This window comes from Girardinichthys multiradiatus, chromosome 15, assembly GCF_021462225.1.
Source record: "Girardinichthys multiradiatus isolate DD_20200921_A chromosome 15, DD_fGirMul_XY1, whole genome shotgun sequence".
Lineage (NCBI taxonomy): Eukaryota > Metazoa > Chordata > Actinopteri > Cyprinodontiformes > Goodeidae > Girardinichthys > Girardinichthys multiradiatus.
The window spans coordinates 25,423,880-25,447,612 of NC_061808.1; the positions used below are offsets into that span (position 1 = coordinate 25,423,880).

A 23,733-nucleotide genomic window follows, 5' to 3' on the forward strand; every position below is an offset into this window, starting at 1 on the left:
CCTCTGTTAGTGCAGTTAGCATTAGTAAAACATTCATTGTCACTGTGTGTATTACTAATGGATATGAACCCTACCCTTAACTGTGAGATTTCCAAATCCAGTTATTTTTCTTGAGAGAAAGAGGATAAAAGCTCAAAAGGACAAAACAGGGCAACTTTGTTCCGCGTTTAGTCTTCCTGTTATCTGCTGCAACAGTCTGAATGAACTGTAGAAATGTCTAAAGATGTCATATAAAATAAAGTTGCCTTTTAAACTTCTCACATCTGTATTTTGGGTGCTAACTAGACTCTTCTTCCATCAGTAACAACATCCACACCAAAGGTGGTGGTGTTAGCAAGCTGGCAATGCTTACATATGATGCCTTCAGTGCTAGGAAAGAGATTTAATTTTTGACCGATCCGTCAAGCTAAAATACAACTGATTTCTCGGTGGTAGTCTATGAACATCCCGTTCCATCCTACCATCATTTTCAGATGAGACAACAAGATACTCGTACTACGCTCTTGAAGTAAAGACCCATTTCCAAGGTGAAGTAGTGGGGTAGTGGTAGTGTGGGTGGCCCATATTTATAGTCCATAATCCTTGATGCAGCCCTCCTGGGTTCAATTCCTGACTTTGAGATCTTTGCTGCATGTCTTCCCCATTCTTTCTTTGTCCATTTCCTGTCCGATTACTGTCAATAAAGGTCACTAGCGCCAGAAAAAGTTTTATAAAAGGAAAAAGCATAAAGTAATGAATAAGGTAATTATTTATTGTATTGCGGATTACTATAGTGACATATGAGCTTCAGAGATGATGATGGTCAGCATTTTATGATTGTAGAAAACAGTCTATGGGGAAATTTACATATTTTTGAGTTTAAAAGAATTTGGACTTTTGCAGCACGTTGCTGTATGATTTATGTGCAGCAGAGGGAGTTAGAGAACATCTTAACTCTTAAAATGAGCCAAGTTTTCATCTTAAATCCATTTTTTGTTAAGTCATGTAAAGTCTCTTTTATTTAAAACTATCTAAATAAATGAAGTCTAATGTATATTTGCTTCTGGCATGATTGTTTGATCTTGCTTCTGTTTGAGTATGATGTATAGGTTGCTCTGTTCAGGCACTCCTTAATCAATGGTGTAGGTCATCTGCTCCTCAACATTTTCTCTTTGAAATCATCCTTTTCTTAAGGCAGTCAATGAGCTTGTGTTCACAAAGCGGTCACTGGTGCAGTGGGATAGTGCACTGCAGGACGAGAAATGGCAGATGCAATATAGTAGTGTTGTTTGTGTGCATGTGTGCAAGGAAATCCCCATGCGTACTATTTTTTTGTTTTTATCTCTGCAGCCTGAGTCGTGACAGAGAGCCTCAGAGTGCCTGCGCTGGGTGTAATACACAAAGTGTGGGAGAGAGAGGCAGAGAGTTAAGATGCAGGTGGTGGTGGATGAATATTTTTGTTGCACCAACGTTCCCTCGTTACGCTTTTAAGTACATCAGATAATGTTGGCGAGCGAATCAAAAAATGTGGTCTGTGCAGCTCTGCTCCAGCAGGACTGTGAGAGTCGGGAGTGGGTGTATTGAGTGGGTGATGTTCTTGGTGTGTGTGTGTGTGTGTGTGTGTTTCTGAAGCAGAGATAAAGGCTCGAGGTGTGGTAGGTGATGTGCTTTAAGAGCATGATCACACAGCAAAAAATCTAGCCACTGAATCTTGTTAATGTGAAGCACAAGTATACCAATGCAGCAGGAACTAGCTAATCAAATTCAATTGCAATTAATTTTCCTGAAAGTGTAGAATTTTGTTTCAGGTTCAATTTTTTAAGGAAAGGAAAGGAACTTTGCAATCCGAAAGTTGTGGGTTCAGTTCCAGCTTCCTCCAGCCATGTCAATGTGCCCCTGGGCAAGGCACTTAACCTCAAGTTGCCTACCAATCCACATGCCGGTGTATGAATGTGTCCGCATTTGTATGTGAAATATGGTGAATGTGTGTTATCTAAATTTACTAATTAAAGAGTTTTGAGTCTTGTTCTTTAGGTTTTGTTCCTTTTCTTTGCTATAAACACTGTATGATACACCTAAAAAAAAAAAAAAAAATATATATATATATATATATATATATATATATATATATATATTTCATTTTTTGTTTTTACGTCAGGTAACAAGGTTAGATTTTCTTTCTTGTCCTAAAACTTTCTTTATTAAATCACAATCATACTGTAGAACAGTTTATGTCTTTGAAGTCACAATGTGAGCTAGTGTTTTGGTATACTCTCTGGGTTTATTGTACCTTCAGCCTCATGTATTAGCCTTTTGTACGTCTATACTGTAGACTCACATTATTACTCTGCTGCCTCTGTTAATACATTGTAGTATTTCCCTGCACACTATTGTGAATCTGCCTTGCTTTTCAATTAGGAAGATGCACCACTTTAAATAAATAAAACTCAAGCATTTCTTTACATCTGATACTTTAGTACAAATAATGGGAATCCCTGCTAAGCCACTCTTTCACTCATTTTTTGGGACATGGAAAACATGGTAAAAGCGTCAAAACTCAAACACGCTATATTCATTAAACTTTATAAATGCACCACTGCCACAAGATTTCAGTATGACCTGATAATAACGTTACTTAATCTCGTGCTGTGCCGTGACAGTGGTTTCTCTGCACTGATAAAAGGATCCCTCACCTCAGCATGACAATTGCTTGAAGTGGCCAACTCCAGAGAGCAGTTGACTCAGTTTACTGGCTAACTCGACTAATAATAATTTAATAATACAATGATATTTATTGATGATGCTCTCATGGAACCAAAAGTGGAAAAAAGTAGTTCAAACAGCAAAAGTAAAATCCCAACTATATTTTTTTACTTTTAAGGGTTCGCAAGCATAATCAGTTAGAGTTCATAAATATCATATTACATCATATTCTCTAAGTTCAAAAACTGTCATTTTCCTATTTATTTTTCACTTTGTGAAAAATAAATAGGAATAGTAAAATTATGTATTAAAATACAACAAACTACATAGATGAAAATATAATAAAATAAATTGAATATATAAAATCATTTACGGCTCAATCTTACACAAAATAAACAAAGCAAAATTACTTTTTAAAGGTATCTTTAATGTTTCTGAGCTTTGAGCTGTTCTAATATAGAAAGGCAAGCCAATCCATGAAACAGGAACTGTAGATGCTGACCTCGACTTTTCAGTTCGTATTTTGGAAAATACTTATTTTGGTCATCTTTCCAAACGTACATCTGTAGGTGTATTAATCACAATCAAGTTTTTCTGTATCATGCCTAGTTTGTAAAAAAAATCTAAATAAGATGCTTTAAGGCAAAGCAAACTTTAAATGAGTAATTTACCTTCAAAAACGTACCTTTAACAGAATACTTATCAATATTCATCCCCTGCATAAAATAATTTTATACTGAAAGATTTTATTTAGATGAATTATCAAGATATGTGTGAATCTTTGTTTTAAATGACATCAAAATGTAATAAAACTGAGTTTGGAACCAGCCTCAAACAAAAGCTGCAGTGCAGAGGAGCCTAGCAGCAGAGCTACAGAGCTGCTCCCCCCTCCACCTCCTCCTGTTCTGCTCGTCAGCTGTCCCGGGACCCTGCTGGCCAGTGAAGCGCATCCTCCCAACCAGGGTTCTAGGAAGGAGTCACAAGAAGGGCAAGCTCATTAATTATCTCCCCCTCTCTGCCTCCCTCCATCTTCTCGTCACACCCTCCCTTCATTACCAGCAAGGTTAATCCCCCTCTTATCTCTCAATGAGCCTCATTTTTCATGCTCTCTTTCTACGTCACTCCCTCCCTCACCTCCATCCTTTTCCTATCTTTCTCTTTTTATTACAGCTGACTCAGTTTCTTCCTACATCTTTTTGTTAACTTCTCCCTATATATACCCTCCTAAACAAACTGTATTTTGTATTTTTCCTTTCCTTTCCTTTCCTTTCCTTTCCTTTCCGTTCCGTTCCGTTCTCTGAAAAGGCCATGCTGAGTTGAGAGAGTAGATCTATTACAGCTTATCACTAAAGGACAGGCCAACGGCGCACGCTGGTGAAATATAGCCGCTGTCACCACTGCCGCCGAATGCGACCCATATACGAGGCTCACCAAGCTGTAAGGACGATGGAAGAGGGAAGAGGAGGGAGGGAGAGTGGAGCACAGGAGCCAATATCAGCCCCTTAATTCAAATTAATCGGAAGATTTCCTAGCTTGATGCAAACCATTTGACAGTGATTTGGCACACAATTAACCTTGTCTCCCTTTCGCCTTTGCACCTCTGTCCCCTCCTCAGTTTTAGTCATCTGCGTTGTTCTTTCCGACTCCCCCTGCTGTATTGTCATGCTCCTTTGACTCAGTCCTTTTGATTATGAACCAAATGGGGATGATTATGTTTTATGAGATAACCGGCACTCCCCGATCTTGTTTGCCAATTGAATAAGTTCTGAATCACCGACATGCACGTAGCGTGACGTGATGTGGGAGCCTCATCTTTGGGGTTTTCAATTAAGATGAAAGGTGAGATCTTTTCTGAGTAAAGAAAATAATTTTTATGAAGCACGTTTTGATTTTTGTTCTTTGCTACGTTTTTCCTATGTTTACAATGTGGGCCTCAGCCTTGTGTATGTGCTACAATACCTGTCCAAAACATGATAGATTTCCATTCAGTGGCCTGTTTTAAAGACGGTCGAACCTTCAGCAGCATCCTTTCAGCTAGATTTTACTCACTGCTTTTATAGCCCTTTTCACCTTGGGTTGCAGTTCATGACACCAAGCAGCCTACAGCTGTCAAACAGAAGTGAACAACTGGACTGTTAAAGTGGGGGAGGGAGGTTTGCAAAATGATGAAGCTAAACAAGGGAAGGTGTGTGAAAGCACCACTTATACACGATAAATAATGACTTCTGAATATTGAAGCCACCGTTTGATTCCTACTTTGAAGAATAAAGCAGAGGAGTTCATACCTTCTAAAAACTAGACATTTATAGACTTTTTATTATGGCTATTTAAAATTAAAGTGAGCTTCTTGTTTCAGTAATACTACATTGCTATTTGCTTACCTGGATAATCTAAGAAACCTTTGCATGTTTGTTTGTTGGTAAAGATGCATTAATCAGAATTTTCTAGCCAATTTCTGATTTATTTATTTTTACCAAGAGGTCCCTTCAGATTAATGTCTTTTTCAAGGAAGAACTGACCAAGAAAGTACACCACTACAAATTGGCAGTACAACCTTAAAGTTTGACAATAAGCTGAAAATGCTGTACAAAAACAAAAGCATAGGCAAGGTGCAAAATAAGAGAATGATATTCTACTACGTACATCTTTACATTAAGTCTGAGATTTCCAAAGTGCTGCCAAACATTTCCAGATCCAGCATGTTCCATGACAGACAGAGGATGAAAACTCAAACGAATAAATAACAAGTTAGCTGTAAAACCATTAGCCCTTTTATTGAAAACACAACATACTTTCATTACCTTCTTACACCTTTTCTGGTTCCTCTTGTTTCATTAAGTTCATCAGTGATCATGTGTATCACAATGAGATTGCAACATTCAAAGCCTGGTGTGATAATCACCACCTTATGCTGAATACCAGTAAGACAAAGACTCTTGATCCTAGGGGATAAATGACAAAAATGTTATTTAACAGGTGCACACCTTTAAAAACCTTGGTATCATCATGTGCAACACTGTGCTGGAGCACCCATGGTGACTACTTGTGCTCCAGATTAGCCCAAAGACTACATTTCTACACAGACAGGGTGTTTGGAGTCCAATCTGAGATCATGCACATTTTTTTATAATGCTGTCTTTGGCAGTATAATTAGAAATGACATGGGTGTTTGGTTTGGCTCACTTACAGTTTTGCTTAAATTTAGACTCGTGAACATACAGGGGTTGGACAATGAAACTGAAACACCTGTCATTTTAGTGTGGGAGGTTTCATGGCTAAATTGGACCAGCCTGGTAGCCAGTCTTCATTGATTGTACATTGCACCAGTAAGAGCAGAGTGTGAAGGTTCAATTAGCAGGGTAAGAGCACAGTTTTGCTCAAAATATTGAAATGCACACAACATTATGGGTGACATACCAGAGTTCAAAAGAGGACAAATTGTTGGTGCACGTCTTGCTGGCGCATCTGTGACCAAGACAGCCAGTCTTTGTGATGTATCAAGAGCCACGGTATCCAGGGTAATGTCAGCATACCACCAAGAAGGACGAACCACATCCAACAGGATTAACTGTGGACGCAAGAGGAAGCTGTCTGAAAGGGATGTTCGGGTGCTAACCCGGATTGTATCCAAAAAACATAAAACCACGGCTGCCCAAATCACGGCAGAATTAAATATGCACCTCAACTCTCCTGTTTCCACCAGAACTGTCCGTCGGGAGCTCCACAGGGTCAATATACACGGCCAGGCTGCTATAGCCAAACCTTTGGTCACTCATGCCAATGCCAAACGTTGGTTTCAATGGTGCAAGGAGCGCAAATCTTGGGCTGTGGACAATGTGAAACATGTATTGTTTTCTGATGAGTCCACCTTTACTGTTTTCCCCACATCCAGGAGAGTTACGGTGTGGAGAAGCCCCAAAGAAGCGTACCACCCAGACTGTTGCATGACCAGAGTGAAGCATGGGGGTGGATCAGTGATGGTTTGGGCTGCTATATCATGGCATTCCCTTGGCCCAATACTTGTGCTAGATGGGCGTGTCACTGCCACGGACTACCGAACCATTCTTGAGGACCATGTGCATCCAATGGTTCAAACATTGTATCCTGAAGGCGGTTCCGTGTATCAGGATGACAATGCACCAATACACACAGCAAGACTGGTGAAAGATTGGTTTGATGAACATGAAAGTGAAGTTGAACATCTCCCATGGCCTGCACAGTCACCAGATCTAAATATTATTGAGCCAGTTTGGGGTGTTTTGGAGGAGTGAGTCAGGAAACGTTTTCCTCCACCAGTATCACGTAGTGACCTGGCCACTATCCTGCAAGAAGAATGGCTTAAAATCCCTCTGACCACTGTGCAGGACTTGTATATGTCATTCCCAAAACAAATTGACGCTGTATTGGCTCCAAAAGGAGGCCCTACACCATACTAATAAATTATTGTGGTCTAAAACCAGGTGTTTGAGTTTCATTGTCCAACCCCTGTAGTTAGAACACCTATGAAAATGATTGGGTTGCATTTTCAGCCTCTCCCCTTAAAGTCTGTTTATGTTTTTATTTGTGTGAAATGCAGCTGTTACCTTTTGCTTTTTGGTACGTTTGGGTCATTTTAGTACAATGAGGATCAGCCTCAATTAAATAGATGGACATGTGGCGGTGAGCACAGAGAAATATTTGTGCTTTTATTAACTACGGAAGCTTTGCTGTCATAGATGAAGAGATGAGGAGAGGGAAGTGCATTTGTCATGACAATATACAGTATCTGTGCCAGCATAATATTGTTTAAGGAATCATTGTCTGAGGTTTTCAGAGACTCTGCCTCAGCACATGTGACAGGAGACTCCACAGCATGACAGCTACGTGACAGTACTGTCAAAGAGTAAAAACTTGCTGATGTAACACTCTGGCAACGAGAGTTGGGTTTAACAAACACCTGCATTAGAGCAAATATCCATGCAAACACTGTAGGCTGGTTTGCAGCTGTAAGCAAGATTAGATTTCTGAGAAGCACTAAGAACTTGGTATAAGTTTAGGGTTGGTTTAGGTTAGTGTTATGAATTATGAGCCAAAATCCATAAAATTCATGTTTGTTGTTGAAGTTTTCTTTGCACAAATACAGTATCTCAAAGCTTAGTGAGTGTTCACAATAAAACAGGAAGCAATTTTTCGGACAACGCTAAAAATGATTGAACCTCAAAATGTATTTACTGTATAGTTTAGCAGGTTGGGCTTTTAAATGTGCACAGCAATCACATGAGGGAGAAATGATTTAGGGGATTCTTTTATATATAGGGAGATTTAAATTTTCTTGAGGTTGTAGATACTCAAAATACCAAAAGGAGATGGCATAACTCATGTAGTTTACACCAAGCAGAGATTTAGGTAAAACACAGTTAGAATTAGAGTGCCTTGCAAAGGTATTAATAGTGTGAACTAATGTCAACATTTTCATATTATGTCACAATACGACCAAAGAAACGTAAGTTATTGGAGTTTCATGTAACAGACCAACACAAAGTAGAGCATAATTGTGAAGTGAAAGGAAAAGGGTAATTGTATTTTTAAAATGTTTGGGTATTGAATGTCTAAAAGGTTTAGCATGGATTTGTATTCAGCCCCTCTGAGTCAGCAAACTGTAAAACCACATTTTACTGCAATTACAGCTGCACGTCTTTTGAAATGAGTCTTTTTTCACATTCTACTGTCAGTATAGCTGAAGCTCTTACCCCGAACTCAATTCTTTTGCAGCTTCCAATAAGATTTTATTCAGGACTGCCGTGTTTGTACCTCCATCCATCTTCCCATAAACTCTCCAGCATCCCTTGTCCTTGCTGAAGAAACGTATCTCCCCAGCATGAGGTTGCCTCTGCCATGTTTGACCACAAACCAAAAAGTTTCCATTTGGTCTTACCTGACTAGAGTACTTTTTTCCACGTGCCCCCTACATGGCTTTATATGACAAAAGCTGTCTTCTTGACATTTTTATATAATGGTCAGATTCGTGGAAGGCATGGCTCACTCTATATGAAATTTTATAAACTTACCCTTTTTTAAACTTCTCCTTAAATGTGTCCTCAACCAATCTGGTGTGTTCCGTAGTCTTCTGCTGTGTGTCCACTGAAGTTATTTAATAAATCTCTGGGACTTTCAAAAAACTTTAAAATATTAAAAGTGGATTTCTTTTTAGGGTATCAGAGTAAAGGGGGCTGAATACAAATGCAGACCACACTTTTCAGATTTTCATTTGTGATAAATTTAGAAAACCATATATCATTTTCCCATTTACTTCACAGTTAGTCAAAATTTGAAAACTTTCAGCTCTGTCTGATCAGCCAAAAACCTCTCAATAGATTATGTAACAATATAAAATTTTAAGTAATAAATAATCTCCACGGCTCAGCCTTCCCTCATCATTTGTTGTTCCAATGTACTGTTTTATGAAATGTTAGACAAATTGAGAGAGATCAGATAAAAGGTATTGGATCAAGTTTTGCCTTTATTTTCATAATGTGAAAGCACTGAGCCTCATTGTACAAACGATGCACACGCACCATGCAAGCACGCAGATTATATTCATAGGTGCAAGGCAGCAGCTTCGGTCCCCACATGACTCACGACACAGCCTTGTAAAAAGGCTTAGCAAGGTAGGAGGGGATAAGCAGCACTCTTCATGTGCTTTGAAGCAGATGTAAGCATGTTGGCCCATTCTCTGCTCTCACTCTGACTTACTCATTTTTTTTGTAGGTGCATGTTGGTGTGCTCATTTGACTCTTAAGCATGAAGCCAAACTTCACGACTATTAATGTAACCTGATCAGCCCACTGAAAACGAAGCAAATCTGTTGTGAGGGAAATGGGGCAGGAATTAGCTCCCTTAATCCACAACGGCTTTTTTTTTTAGCTTACAAGGTATTTTGCCATTTATCTGAATGCACTTCTTAGCATGCTTTTTTTTTTACAACTAGTGGTTCTGTAGACTGATGCCTGCCATTCTTTGAGATGACAAATTTCAGGATTCCTTTACTGCAAGTGATGATAAATTTCATACTTGTTACAAAGCCATGATACAAATGAATTGAAATTGGTTGATTAAATATGAATTTCAGTTCATTTAGTTCCTTTTAGTTCTTTTCAGCTTGGAATGAATAAATTATAACCTAATCTATGAACACAGTGACTGTCTCCATTGGGCTTTCAGCTTTAAGGCTGTCTTGTGTTAAAATTAAATGTCTTTGTTCTTCCTTTAGACCATTGTTCGAGGGAACCGGCCACCCAAAGATGCATCCATTAACGGCCTGCTAGAGGAGTTTGACAACATTTCAGTAACACGCTCCAATTCCCTGCGTAAAGAGAGCCCACCAGGCGTCCAGCAGGCTGGAACCAGTTCCAAACCATTAGGTAGTGGTCATCTCGCTGCTCTGGAGGAGAATGGATTCAACCACTATTACTCCCGGTACTCATGTGATTTGGATACCTCCAGTAGGGACTTCTCCCTAGAACCTGGCAAGCCAAGCTTCTCCATAGACGGAGAATGGGCTGTTGGCAGGCATTACCGGTTCACCAAGCAGAATGGCCATTCTCACCCTATACGCAGCCACTTCTACCCCGACGCCATGCCTCAAAAATCAGACTATGGGAAGCTTCCACCAGACTATCATACCTATTTGGAGAGTAAAGGGCGCTCTACTGATGAGGTGGCCTCCACAGTTGGTAGTGGAGTGGGCTCTAGCGGCTACTACCGAGCGTCAGTTGGAGGCTCGTCCAGCCAAGACTACCGGGACACTTCAGTTGGCACGCCTTCTCGTGCCTCTCTTCATAGCGAGCAGATAAACTACCCAGACAGCGAGTGGAGCTATGGTGGCTTGCGAGACGAATATGACAAGAGACCCAAGAGCTCCTACATGACCCAGACAAGCCCGACACCAGCTATCAGGCAGCGATCTCGGTCAGGGTCCGGGTTGCAGGAGCAAAATGTTCCCTATGCAGCCAGTGGCGCTTTGAGGAACCCTCCTCAGGCCCATCCATACAGCTCTTACACCTACCCTCGCCTCTCTGAGAGTCTCGCCAACTCACAAACAATAGGCAAGGTAAGCATTTTAAAACACAAAAACTGTCAGTTCTGCTTATGAAAAGCATTTATGCAAGTAACATTGACAAGGATTTTCCTGGTGTTTGCTCTAAATTGCACTATGATCAAATTATAGGAAACATGTTTCAGCGCTCTGCTGACAAGGCTGTCGAAACATTTCAGAGAAAATTACACAGAAGTATCCCTACATTTAGTTCTATCTCTCACCCACCACCAGTTCTTTTTCAAAATCTACTGTTTTTTTCCTCCTTTTTACTTCCCATCGCTCATTATGATCTTTAACTATAGTCCTTAGGCCTGATAGATGATGTCAGTTTTAATTTACTCTTCCCTGAAGGAAGCAGGAACTGGCACATAAAGAATTACTCCTCTGCAGTGGCCACTGTCGCTGCAAACAGATCAATTAATGGTGATGCCAAGTGATTGGAAAGGAATGTAGAATGAAAAAAAGGGTGAGAGTCTTAGTACATGACAGAATCATATATATATGAATGTCCCAAGGGAGAAATGTTGATACAGAGGCTTTAATAGGACCTAACTAAGGACAAATTTTTTTGCTCATATTTGCTCAGATGAGTTACATTTTATTCTGGAAACAAAAGCTGTTTGACTCCTACTTTGACTGAAAAAGAAAATGTCAGCAATTGCAAATATTTAATCTTTACATATTTGATTTTACAGTACAGTTAACTTTTTGCAAGTTAAACTCAACACCCTTAAAGAAAATCTACTTATTACAAAATGAAGATATAAAACGGCCCAATTTGTAAGACTACAAAACTACTTCAATTAACTGCTGCATGGCAGACCAAAAATAAAAAATATTCCTCTTATTACTAAGTGGAAGAGATTGAGATGGAGATCTTACAGAGAAAATTTAGGTCAGGTTGCATGTTTTTTGTGTGTACATTCAAACAGGCATATCATCTGCATAGAAGCCAGCGCAACATGTATACATAGAAATGTACTTACCCAATGTCATGTTGAAAATACATTAAATATGGATCAAGTACATATTTACCTGAGAGTGATTATAAATTTCTATGAGAATTGTCCACTTGGATCAATGAGTATATTGTAGGTGTGTGACAATACAGCTGGCTAACAAGAACAGACTATAGCTACAGGATATTGGGTGCACAAGAACAAGATAAGACAAGATTTTAGTAATATTTTTGAAAAACAAAACTAAGAATCACAATTTTTGCCTTTTTTTTATAAATACATATTTCATAAAATCACAAACTGTATGATTTATTAATTATGTTCATGCTTTTCTAATTGTAAAGTCGGAAAAGCAGTTTAAATGCCTGGTCTGAATCCAGGCTGAACAGCGAGTTAATCCAGACATAGCCCACGGTGCATAAAATGCTGACTAAGTTGTTGGTTATGAGCTTTGCAGTCCGAAACTAGAGCAGGTTAGGACTACAAACAAGGTATAAATTGTCATTTATCCTGCTTGTGAGTTAAAAGCAAATTAACTAAAAAGCTGCTTTTCGGGATTTGGTTCTGACCAGCTGAAAGAGTAGCCTTCAGTATCAGGCTCGGTTGACCCAGCAGGGCAACTAGAGGAAATGTTCCTTTCTTACTTCAAAATAAAAGTCTCAAACATAGATACAAACAGGTTTCAAGCTTAAAGCACCCATCTTCATATCGAAGACCCATATGAATAGCTTACAATTGCATCACCATAGAAAGTCACCTGCTGACATCAACCTGACACACTCTCCCCAAAACAACAAATCATTTCTATATTAGATCCTAAAACTACCATCTTTTTTTTGAGTGAATGCCCATACTGGTCTAAACCAATCTCAGGAGGAGCGACATTTTCCTTGGTAGAAAACAGTCAAATAGTAGTAGTAGTAGTAAAACATGATTATCAGCAAGAGCAAAGCGGTCATTTTCTAAGATGTTTGAAGTCTTTGCATCACTCCTCAGAGCTATCAAAGCCTCATTAAGCTCATTACTCACTATTGATATCACAGCTCACCACTTTTCTTCCTTCCTTGTGGTAAGTCGGGCAGCTGAGAGGGAAAACTGGGTTTGCTGATGTAGATCCCAGGGAACTGCAGTGAAAACCCATTTAACCTGTGTGCCTCAGTAAATAGCCACTCGGAGAAAAACAGCTAGAGAGAATGCAAGAGTAGCAGAAAACTGATGCAGGAGAAGGTCATTTTTCCTTCCTTTTTGTTTTTCATTGCATTGCAAGTTTGTGCATCTGGAGCCTAAAGACATGCATTACTATTTTTTTTTCACAGATTCATAAAATCTGCATTGAAGATGAAGATTGGACATTAGATAGGAAGATTTATAAGAATGATGTTTTCAATTAAATTTCACAGCAGGAATTAATTTTTTTATATAAAAGTTAAAACGTTTACATAGATATGAAGGTTTATTATAAAACTATGGCATATTCTTATTTAGAGGTTTGGGTAATTCAGGGCTAACATTAGAGTACTGCTCCAAATGAGAACAATGTTACTTAATTGGCTTAATGCTTTTCTTGGTTGTTTAAGATCAGACAGAAAACGAGTAGCATGGCCCACCCCTGTTTCTCACTTTTGTCACTGTTTGCCATTTCTTCTCTTTCTCTGCCTCAGAGCACTCACATCCCCCCAAAGTAAATCCTTCTCTTTCCCTGCTATTGTTGGGAGCTGTTTGGGATGTAATCGTAGACAGCATGGAGTCTTCTCTCCCCTCTCTCTGCCTCTGTGTTTCGAGTGTAAGAGCTCAGTGCGGCAGCTCTCAGTGACAAATTGATGTTGCGGCACTTTCCTTTTCTGCAGCCTTAGCATAAAACTGGCCGAACGATGTTCCATCGCGGAATTCAATTTCACAGTTGAGTTAGGTTGTTGATTACCCTGCCAAACTCAGATTAATGTGCATTTAACCAACATGGATCAGGAGACCCTTGGCTGACAGCCAGCTCACAGCGCCGGCCGACTATGGATGAGGTTGAGGAGGGCGGGACGATGGGGGCAAATAAGAAATGGGGATCCCGGAACCCCCTCACACACCTGTCTCGCGCTGATTGATTGAAAGAGTCCATACCATGTAATTATACACCATCCCAACACATCAGAACTCCTCCTCCTGCCCTGTCTGTACACATGTGGGAGTGTATATGTGTCAGTGTAAAGACAAATAGCAGTGCGCCCACAGAAGGAACCCAATAAAGGGGAGGATAAAGGGTTTTTTAATTTACTCTCAGTATAATAGTGAAGGAAAAAAAAATACTGGTTAAACATCATTCCTGAAAGGTTGACATTAGTAATTTAATTTAGTCTGATACTCAGCGCATTCATTTTTTCATTTTTACTAGTATAGTCTTAGTATAGTCTTTCCCCTTTTATTTGTCATTTATATGAATTATTATATTTTTAAAGAGAGCTTTATGGAAACTGATAATACATATGAATGTTTAAGAATCAATTCAAATTCTATTTGAACATACTTATACTTATAATTATTAATAGAATACTTATTAATAATGTATTATAATTTATTTGTTATTTAAATTAATCACATCACACATTTACGTGGTGGAGGGGTTTGAGTGCTCAAATGATCCTACAGGCTATGTTGTCTGGGGCCTAAATGCCCCTGGTAGGGTCTCCCATGGCAAACAGGCTCTAGGTGATGGGTCAGACAAAGAGTGGTTCAAGAATCCCTCATGAAGAAAAAAATATCGAGGCACGTGACGTCGCCCGGTACGGCGGAGCCGGGGTCCCACCCTGGAGCCAGGCCTGGGGTCGGGACTCGTCGGAGAGCGCCTGGTGGCCGGGTTGCTCCTCGCGGGACCTGGCCGGGCCAAGCCCGAATGAGAGACGCGAGGCCATCCCCCAGTGGGCCCACAACCTGCAGGGGGAACCGTGAGGGACCGGTGCAAAGAGGATTGGGTGGCGGACGAAGGTGGAGACCTCAGCGGCCCGATCCCCGGATGCTTAGGCTGGCTCTAGGGACGTGGAATGTCACCTCGCTGGGGGGGAAGGAGCCTGAGCTTGTGCAGGAGGTCGAGAGATATCGACTAGAAATAGTCGGGCTTGCCTCCACGCACAGCGTGGGCTCTGGAACCCATCTCCTTGAGAGGGGTTGGACTCTGTTCTACTCTGGAGTGGCCCACGGGGAGAGGCGGCGGGCTGCTGTGGGTTTGCTTGTTGCCCCCCAGCTCAGCCGTCTCGTGTTGGGGTTTACCCCAGTGGATGAGAGGGTCGTATCCCTGCGCCTTCGGGTTGGGGAGAGGTCTCTGACTATCATTTCAGCCTACGGGCCGAGTGGCAGTGCGGAGTACCCGGCCTTCTTGGCGTCTCTGTCGGGGGTGCTGGATAGTGCCCCACCCGGGGACTCCATTTTTCTGCTGGAGGACTTCAACGCCCACGTGGGGAACGACAGTGACACCTGGAGAGGCGTGATCGGGAGGAATGGCCTCCCCGATCTGAATCCGAGTGGTGTTTTGTTATTGGACTTCTGTGCTAGTCACGGTTTGTCCATAACGAACACCATGTTCAAACATAAGGGTGTCCATTAGTGCACTTGGCACCAGGACACCCTAGGCAGGAGGTCGATGATCGACTTTGTTGTCGTATCATCAGATCTTCGGCCGCATGTTTTGGACACTCGGGTGAAGAGAGGGGCTGAGCTGTCCACTGATCATCAGCCGGACAGACTTGGCAGGCCCAAGCGCATAGTGAGGGTCTGCTGGGAACGCTTGGCGGAGCCCTCGGCCAGGGATGTATTCAACTCCCATCTCCGGGAGAGCTTCGACCAGATCCTGGGGGATGTTGGAGACATAGAGTCCGAGTGGACCATGTTCTCCGTATCTATTGTCGATGCTGCTGCCCGTAGCTGTGGCCGTAAGGTCTGCGGTGCCTGTCGCGGCGGCAATCCCAGAACCCGGTGGTGGACACCGGCAGTAAGGGATGCTGTTAAGCTGAAGAAGGAGTCCTATCGGCTGTGGTTGGCTTGTGGGACTCCTGAGGCGTCTGACGGGTACCGTGAGGCCAAGCGTGCTGCGGCCCGGGCTGTGGCAGAGGCAAAAACATGGGCCTGGGAGGAGTTCGGTGAGGCCATGGAGAAGGACTACCGGTTGGCCTCGAAGCAATTCTGGCAAACCGTCTGTCGCCTCAGGAGGGGAAAGCAGTGCTTCGCCAACACTGTTTATAGTGGGGGCGGGAGACTGCTGACCTCGACTGAGGACATTATCGGGCGGTGGAAGGAGTACTTCGAGGATCTCCTCAATCCTGCCATCACGCATTCCGTGGTGGAAACAGAGGCTGGGGACTCAGGGTCGGACTCTTTCATCACCCAGGCTGAAGTCACCGAGGTGGTTAAAAACCTCCGCGGTGGCAAGGCTTCGGGGGTGGTGAGATCCGCCCTGAGTACCTCAAGTCTCTGGATGTTGTTGGGCTGTCATGGTTGACACGTCTCTTCAACATTGCGTGGCGGTCGGGGACAGTGCCTCTGGACCGGCAGACTGGGGTGGTGGTCCCCCTTCATAAGAAGGGGGACCGGAGGGGGTGTTCCAACTACAGGGGGATCACACTCCTCAGCCTCCCTGGTAAGGCCTACGCCAGGGTATTGGAGAGGAGAGTCCGACCGATAGTCGAACCTTGGCTTCAGGAGGAGCAGTGTGGTTTTCGTCCCGGCCGTGGAACACTGGACCAGCTCTATACCCTCTACAGGATGCTCGAGGGTTCATGGGAGTTTGCCCAACCGGTTCACATGTGTTTTGTGGACCTGGAGAAGGCATTCGACTGTGTCCCTTGTGATGCCCTGTGGGGGGTGCTCCAGGAGTATGGAATCGGGGGCCCTTTACTAGGGTCCATCCGATCTCTGTACGAGCGGAGCAGGAGTTTGGTCCGCATTGCCGGCACTAAGTTGGACCTGTTCCTGGTGCATGTTGGACTCCGGCAGGGCTGCCCTTTGTCACCGGTCCTGTTCATAACTTTTATGGACAGGATTTCTAGACGCAGCCAAGGGCCGGAGGGGGTCTGGTTTGGGGACCAGTGGATTTCGTCTCTTCTTTTTGCAGGTGACGTGGTCCTGCTGGCCCCCTCTAGCCAAGACCTACAGCATGCGCTGTGGCGGTTCGCAGCCGAGTGTGAAGCAGCTGGGATGAGGATCAGCTCCTCCAAGTCCGAGGCCATGGTACTCAACCGGAAAAGGGGGGCTTGTCCTCTTCAGGTTGGAGGGGAGTTCCTGCCTCAAGTGGAGGAGTTTAAGTATCTCGGGGTCTTGTTCACGAGTGAGGGAAGAATGGAGCGGGAGATCGACAGACGGATCGGTGCGGCTGCCACAGTAATGGGGGCACTGTGCCGGTCCGTTGTGGTGAAGAGAGAGCTGAGCCGAAAAGCAAAGCTCTCAATTTACTGGTCGGTGTACGTTCCTACCCTCACTTATGGCCATGAACTTTGGGTCATGACCGAAAGAACGAGATCCCGGATACAAGCAGCTGAAATGAGCTTCCTCCGTAGGGTGGCCGGGCACTCCCATAGAGATAGGGTGAGGAGCTCGGCCATCCGGGAGGGGCTCGGAGTAGAGCCGCTGCTCCTCCACATCGAGAGGAGCCAGTTGAGGTGGCTCGGGCATCTATACCGGATGCCTCCTGGACGCCTTCCTTGGGAGGTGTTCCAGGCACGTCCCACCGGGAGGAGGCCCAGGGGACGGCCCAGGACACGCTGGAGGGACTATGTCTCTCGGCTGGCCTGGGAACCCCTTGGGCTCCCCCTGGAGGAACTGGAGGAGGTGTCTGGAGAGAGGGACGTCTGGGCGTCTCTGTTGAGTCTGCTGCTCCCGCGACCCGGTCCCGAATAAAGCGGAAGACGACGAGTACGAGTACATCACACATTTAAATAAATTTATAATAGATTTTCTTCATCCACCCATACTTTCTTAATCCCAAAGGGAAATTAAATGTTGTAGCTCTTATTATGCAGGTTTCTTATGAGCAGTTGATGCTGATGGCTGTGGGCAGGAAGGATCTCCTGTAGCGCTCCGTCTTACAGCGGATCTGAAGAAGCCTCTGACTGAAGACACTCTGTTGTTGTAGGACAGTTTCATGAAGAGGATGCTCAGGGTTCTCCATTATTTTCTTCATTTTATGAAGAATCTGTCTTTGCACAATGATCTCCAGAGGTTCCAGAGGAGTCGCCAGAACAGAACCAGTCTTTTTTATCAGCTTGTTGAGCTTTTTTAAGTCCCTGGCTCTGATGCTGCTTCCCCAGCAGATGATGGCAGAAGAGATCACGCTCTCCACAACAGACTTATAGAAGATAGGCAGCATTTTGCTACAAAAACTGAAGGACCTAAGCTTCCTCAAGAAGTACAGTGTGCTCAGACTAGTTTAACAGTTTTATTTTATTTTATTGTCTGTAAGTCACCCATACTGCTTCAATTTGTAATTTCCGATGATATTTCCATGTCAAAACTAGTTTTTGTACAATTCACTTTTTAGATTTTCAGTTTTATTTTATTTTTATTTTCAGATTATCAGTTTTTACAACAAAATAGTTAAGTTTAATTATCTGCTTTCTTTTTTTTCAGAAATCAGGAAACAAAAAAGTGCTTAACCTGGCATCTAATTTGACATTGTGGTAAAATGCCATTTCACTCATTTTGGCAACTGGATGAACGTAAATAACTTACAATCTATATCGCTTGGAAAAATATTCTACTATGTTTACTAGATTAAGCATTGATCATTTTTCATACATATTTGTTTCACAAAATCTCCTTTAAAAAAAACAAATGTCGATGCTTTGTTTGGCTTCTAGATTAAACCAAGGTCAACATTGGTTCCAGTTGAAAGTATAGAAGTAAAAGGATCTAGAGGTCAAAAAACAGTTAAATAGATTTTTTATGACAGTGTTTATCTGTTAGTAACTTAAACATCAAAATGTTCAATGAGTTAAAAAAACTCAAGTTGTGATGTGACAAACAAAAAACAGAGGTCGTCATAAAACCTTTAATCAATACCAAAAAAAAAATTTTTACTTCACCAGAAATTCTTATTCTTATCCTTTTTATAGAATGGAAAAATATGTAAAGTCTGCAAACTTAAACTTTTTTTATACAGAGTTTTCTATTTTAATGTATCCTTACTTAGTTGTCAGATTAAATTTCAGACATGTCCAGACTTCAAGTTTATCTAGAAAACCTGTCATTTGTTTTTACTGCTTTTCTTTGTAACCTTGCAGAAAGGCAGTAAGCCATGATACATGAGATGAGTGCCAGACCTGAAGTTTTTTAAAGTTTGTGTTTGTGCACACAATTCTGGGGTTTCAGATCTGAATTCCCACTAGCGTCCGAGTTTGACCCTAGTCAGTTTTTTGCAGCTTAGGAGCAGTATAAGAGAGGATAAAGATAAAATATGATTCTAGTTCAGAGGAGTGAATATTTGTGCCTGGTTGTTCAAGGATAATGTTTCTTCAGACAAGGCGTGTGGCCGTGCTTGTAGGGTCTGACATCTGACTCTGTAGCATCCTTCACTAGTCGCTATGTAATGCAGAACCAAAGTAAAATTGAAGAGCATACATAACACATACATAAACTTTTCACATTTTGTCAACTTGCAACCACAAACCTCGGAGTAATTTATTAGGGTGTCATGTGACAGACTAATACAAAGTTGTCCATAATTGTGAAATAAATAAATAAAACATTTATTAAAAACTTTCCAATGTGAACAGCAATTGTTAAGTCTTGTCACATATTCTCTATAGGACTTAGGTCTGGACTTTGACTGGGCCTTTCTAATATACAGGTGCTTCTCAAAATATTAGCATATTGTGATAAAGTTCATTATTTTCCATAATGTCATGATGAAAATTTAATATTCATATATTTTAGATTCATTGCACACTAACTGAAATATTTCAGGTCTTTTATTGTCTTAATACGGATGATTTTGGCATACAGCTCATGAAAACCCAAAATTCCTATCTCACAAAATTAGCATATTTCATCCGACCAATAAAAGAAAAGTGCTTTTAATACAAAAAACGTCAACCTTCAAATAATCATGTACAGTTATGCACTCAATACTTGGTCGGGAATCCTTTGGCAGGAATGACTGCTTCAATGTGGCGTGGCATGGAGGCAATCAGCCTGTGGCACTGCTGAGGTCTTATGGAGGCCCAGGATGCTTCGATAGCGGCCTTTAGCTCATCCAGAGTGTTGGGTCTTGAGTCTCTCAACGTTCTCTTCACAATATCCCACAGATTCTCTATGGGGTTCAGGTCAGGAGAGTTGGCAGGCCAATTGAGCACAGTGATACCATGGTCAGTAAACCATTTACCAGTGGTTTTGGCACTGTGAGCAGGTGCCAGGTCGTGCTGAAAAATGAAATCTTCATCTCCATAAAACTTTTCAGCAGATGGAAGCATGAAGTGCTCCAAAATGTCCTGATAGCTAGCTGCATTGACCATGCCCTTGATAAAACACAGTGGACCAACACCAGCAGCTGACACGGCACCACAGACCATCACTAACTGTGGGTACTTGACACTGGACTTCTGGCATTTTGGCATTTCCTTCTCCCCAGTCTTCCTCCAGACTCTGGCACCTTGATTTCCGAATGACATGCAGAATTTGCTTTCATCCGAAAAAAGTACTTTGGACCACTGAGCAACAGTCCAGTGCTGCTTCTCTGTAGCCCAGGTCTGGGGAATGCAGCACCTGTAGCCCATTTCCTGCACACGCCTGTGCACGGTGGCTCTGGATGTTTCTACTCCAGACTCAGTCCACTGGTTCCGCAGGTCCCCCAAGGTCTGGAATCAGCCCTTCTCCACAATCTTCCTCAGGGTCCGGTCACCTCTTATCGTTGTGCAGCGTTTTCTGCCACACTTTTTCCTTCCCACAGACTTCCCACTGAGGTGCCTTGATACGGCACTCTGGGAACAGCCTATTCGTTCAGAAATTTCTTTCTGTGTCTTACCCTCTTGCTTGAGGGTGTCAATAGTGGCCTTCTGGACAGCAGTCAGGTCGGCAGTCTTACCCATGATTGGGGTTTTGAGTGATGAACCAGGCTGGGAGTTTTAAAGGCCTCAGGAATCTTTTGCAGGTGTTTAGAGTTAACTCGTTGATTCAGATGATTAGGTTCATAGCTCGTTTAGAGACCCTTTTAATGATATGCTAATTTTGTGTGATAGGAATTTTGGGTTTTCATGAGCTGTATGCCAAAATCATCCGTATTAAGACAATAAAAGACCTGAAATATTTCAGTTAGTGTGCAATGAATCTAAAATATATGAATGTTAAATTTTTATCATTACATTATGGAAAATAATGAACTTTATCACAATATGCTAATATTTTGAGAAGCACCTGTATATGAATATGCTTTGATGTAAACTGTTCCAATGTAGCTCTGGCAGTTTTTTTAGGTTTTTATTTTGTTTTTGTTTGTATTTTGCTGGAAGGTGAACTTCTGCTGGTTCTCCCTGTTTTTTGCTCTATTCATCTTCCCATCAACTCTGACCAGCCTCCCTGTACTCAGCGAAGAAAGCATCCCCACAGCATGATGCTTTAACTGCCTTTTTCTCATTGTGAGGCAGATGTGTTTTTGCTGATACAGGAGCCAGAAAGTATAATTTCATTCTTATCTGACCAGAGCGCCATCTTGAACATGTTTGCTCTCTTCACTACATATCTTGTGGCAAACTGCAAATGGGACGTTTTATGGTTTTCTTTTAACAGTAGCTTTCTTTTTGCCACTACCACAAAACTCAATAAAAATACATTAATGTTTGAGGTAATGGGAAGCATAGCATTTTACACTGCACACTAAACTCCTCTGGAAGTCTTTCTTGTAAGTAAAAACATTTCATTTTTGATTCACTTGGTGTTATTTTTGTCCTGATTTTACCTCCTCTCATTGACGGTGAGGAAGAAGACAATGACCAAGAGGATGTAGAATAACTTGGTTCTACTCTATTGGGTTTAAATAAGATCAAACTGTTTTCCACATGTGCGACTACTATGACAACTGTTTTCATCTCCTGCAAAGAATTCTCTTTTCTCCAAAAGGTATTTAAATGTTTGCAAATCCTTCAAGATAATAGGTGGGCATCAATTTTCAGGATACAGGACCCAGGACAACACAGCCTAAATTACCATTTACACTTGCATCTTCTTGTGAAAAAGTCAAAATAAAAGCTAATCATACCAAAATAACAAGTTAACAACACCTTGGTTGAGATACACCAATTTATTATAATTATAGTGGTTTGCAGAAGTAATCATACCCCTTGAGCCTTTTCACACTTTGTCACAACCGTCTTTGCCTCTACATTTAGCCAGTCTCAACCAGGAAGCTTGAAGAAATCTGATTTTCACAAACCTGGACAGTTTCTTTGGATGTTTGCATCATGGAAGCAGGCACAAACAGGAAAAAGGCAGAGGGAAGCACTCACCCAGGGTGCCATTCTTGCAAAAATTGCCAAATTTCAGCCCCCTCTGCACCCCTAAATAAAATCCAGTGCAGTACTGTATTTTAGCCTGGTATGAGCATGTTGGGCTGAATCAGTGAAACATCATTCAAAGAGCCCTACTATGAGTTATCTTTTCATCTTTATGTATAATGTTAAGTTTAAATGATCAAAACTGCTGCTTTTTTTCAGGGTGATTATGAGCGTTCATCGCGTGATGAAAGTCCCCAAGTTGCAGGTGGTGACACCTACCTCCGAGGACCTCTTAAGCTACCTCAGAGCCACACCAAACCGCCTGGCTACCCACCAGCACACCTACCTTATCCCCCCATGTTTCACCATTACAAGCCCTCTCCTTATCATCATCCTCCCTCCCAGCCCAGCCCACCGTACACCCCTCAGGTACGGTATGTTCACTTCTTCTCACAGGAAAAGGGGAAGAGGCTTTTCTATGCACATATACAAATAAAATTTAACGTGGCATAATAATAATTTAAACAGAAACAACTTATGTCTTTTTTCATGTGGTGATAATTTAATTATTAGGACAGAAAAAGAGTGTTTTATGGTATCAAATATATAATAAGTCTAATTTCCGCATTTTTTTTTTCGAGCTCCGAGCCTTCTTTAAAAAGATAATACCCTCAAAATTAAAACAGAGAAATGGTTTCTCTTTTTTTTTTTTCTTGATTTGCATTTCAATGTGTCTGTTTTCATCCAGGGGGCCTACTCACAGCCTTCATCACCTTACATACCCCCAGGGGCTTATCCTCCTCCTTCATGGGGGTCAAGCTCTGACACCCAGCCCTCCAGGGTCTCCCACGAGCAGTTCAGAGCTGCACTTCAGCTGGTGGTCAACCCAGGTGAGAATGGCAGAATAGAAAAATGAACATGATACTGTGATTTCTTTGCAGTAGGATTAAAAATGGCTTTGCTCGCCACCAGGCGACCCTCGGGAATACCTGGACAACTTCATCAAGATTGGCGAGGGCTCTACGGGTATCGTGTGCATCGCCAGCGAGAAGCACAGCGGCAAGCAGGTGGCGGTCAAGAAGATGGACCTCAGAAAACAGCAGAGGAGAGAGCTGCTCTTTAACGAGGTGAGTAAAAAAACTGGTATGATTTATTTCAAGTATTTTAACACCTTAATCCCTACTACTACTATATTCCTATTGCAGATGAGGCATTATCCCAGTATGTTTGTTTTCATGTGGAATTTAATGGATTCCTGCACAGCAATTATTTGTCACAGATTGTTGACAGCTTAAATAAGCAGCAGCAAAACTGGAGTTTGTCTAAATAGCATCATTAAACATGCTACTTTGTGTAGAATACATCAATATAAATCTCTCTTGCCAGTTAATAAAAAATTGTTAATTCCACCTCTATTTCTGTGAAATAAAGCAAAGGCAATTAAATCACTAACACATTTCTGCATCTGTAATTTCATTTATTTGCAAATTGAACAAGTGTTTACTCTAAAACCCTTAAGCAAGTAATTTATTCAGCAGTGCATGTACACTAACGC

The 23,733-nt window shown here is 41.9% G+C and overlaps 1 protein-coding gene across 3 annotated transcripts in view; it reads left to right on the plus strand.

Annotated features, from left to right (window-relative positions):
* The window catches only part of pak5 (p21 protein (Cdc42/Rac)-activated kinase 5), a 124,647-nt gene that overhangs the window by 90,909 nt on the left and 10,005 nt on the right, over positions 1 to 23,733 (plus strand). For all 3 annotated transcript variants that reach the window (XM_047388233.1, XM_047388234.1, XM_047388235.1), the window contains 4 exons: positions 9,932 to 10,771; positions 22,398 to 22,607; positions 22,927 to 23,068; positions 23,151 to 23,305. In XM_047388233.1, coding sequence (XP_047244189.1) covers positions 9,932 to 10,771; positions 22,398 to 22,607; positions 22,927 to 23,068; positions 23,151 to 23,305 — 1,347 coding nt within the window. The remainder of the gene's footprint in view (positions 1 to 9,931; positions 10,772 to 22,397; positions 22,608 to 22,926; positions 23,069 to 23,150; positions 23,306 to 23,733) is intronic.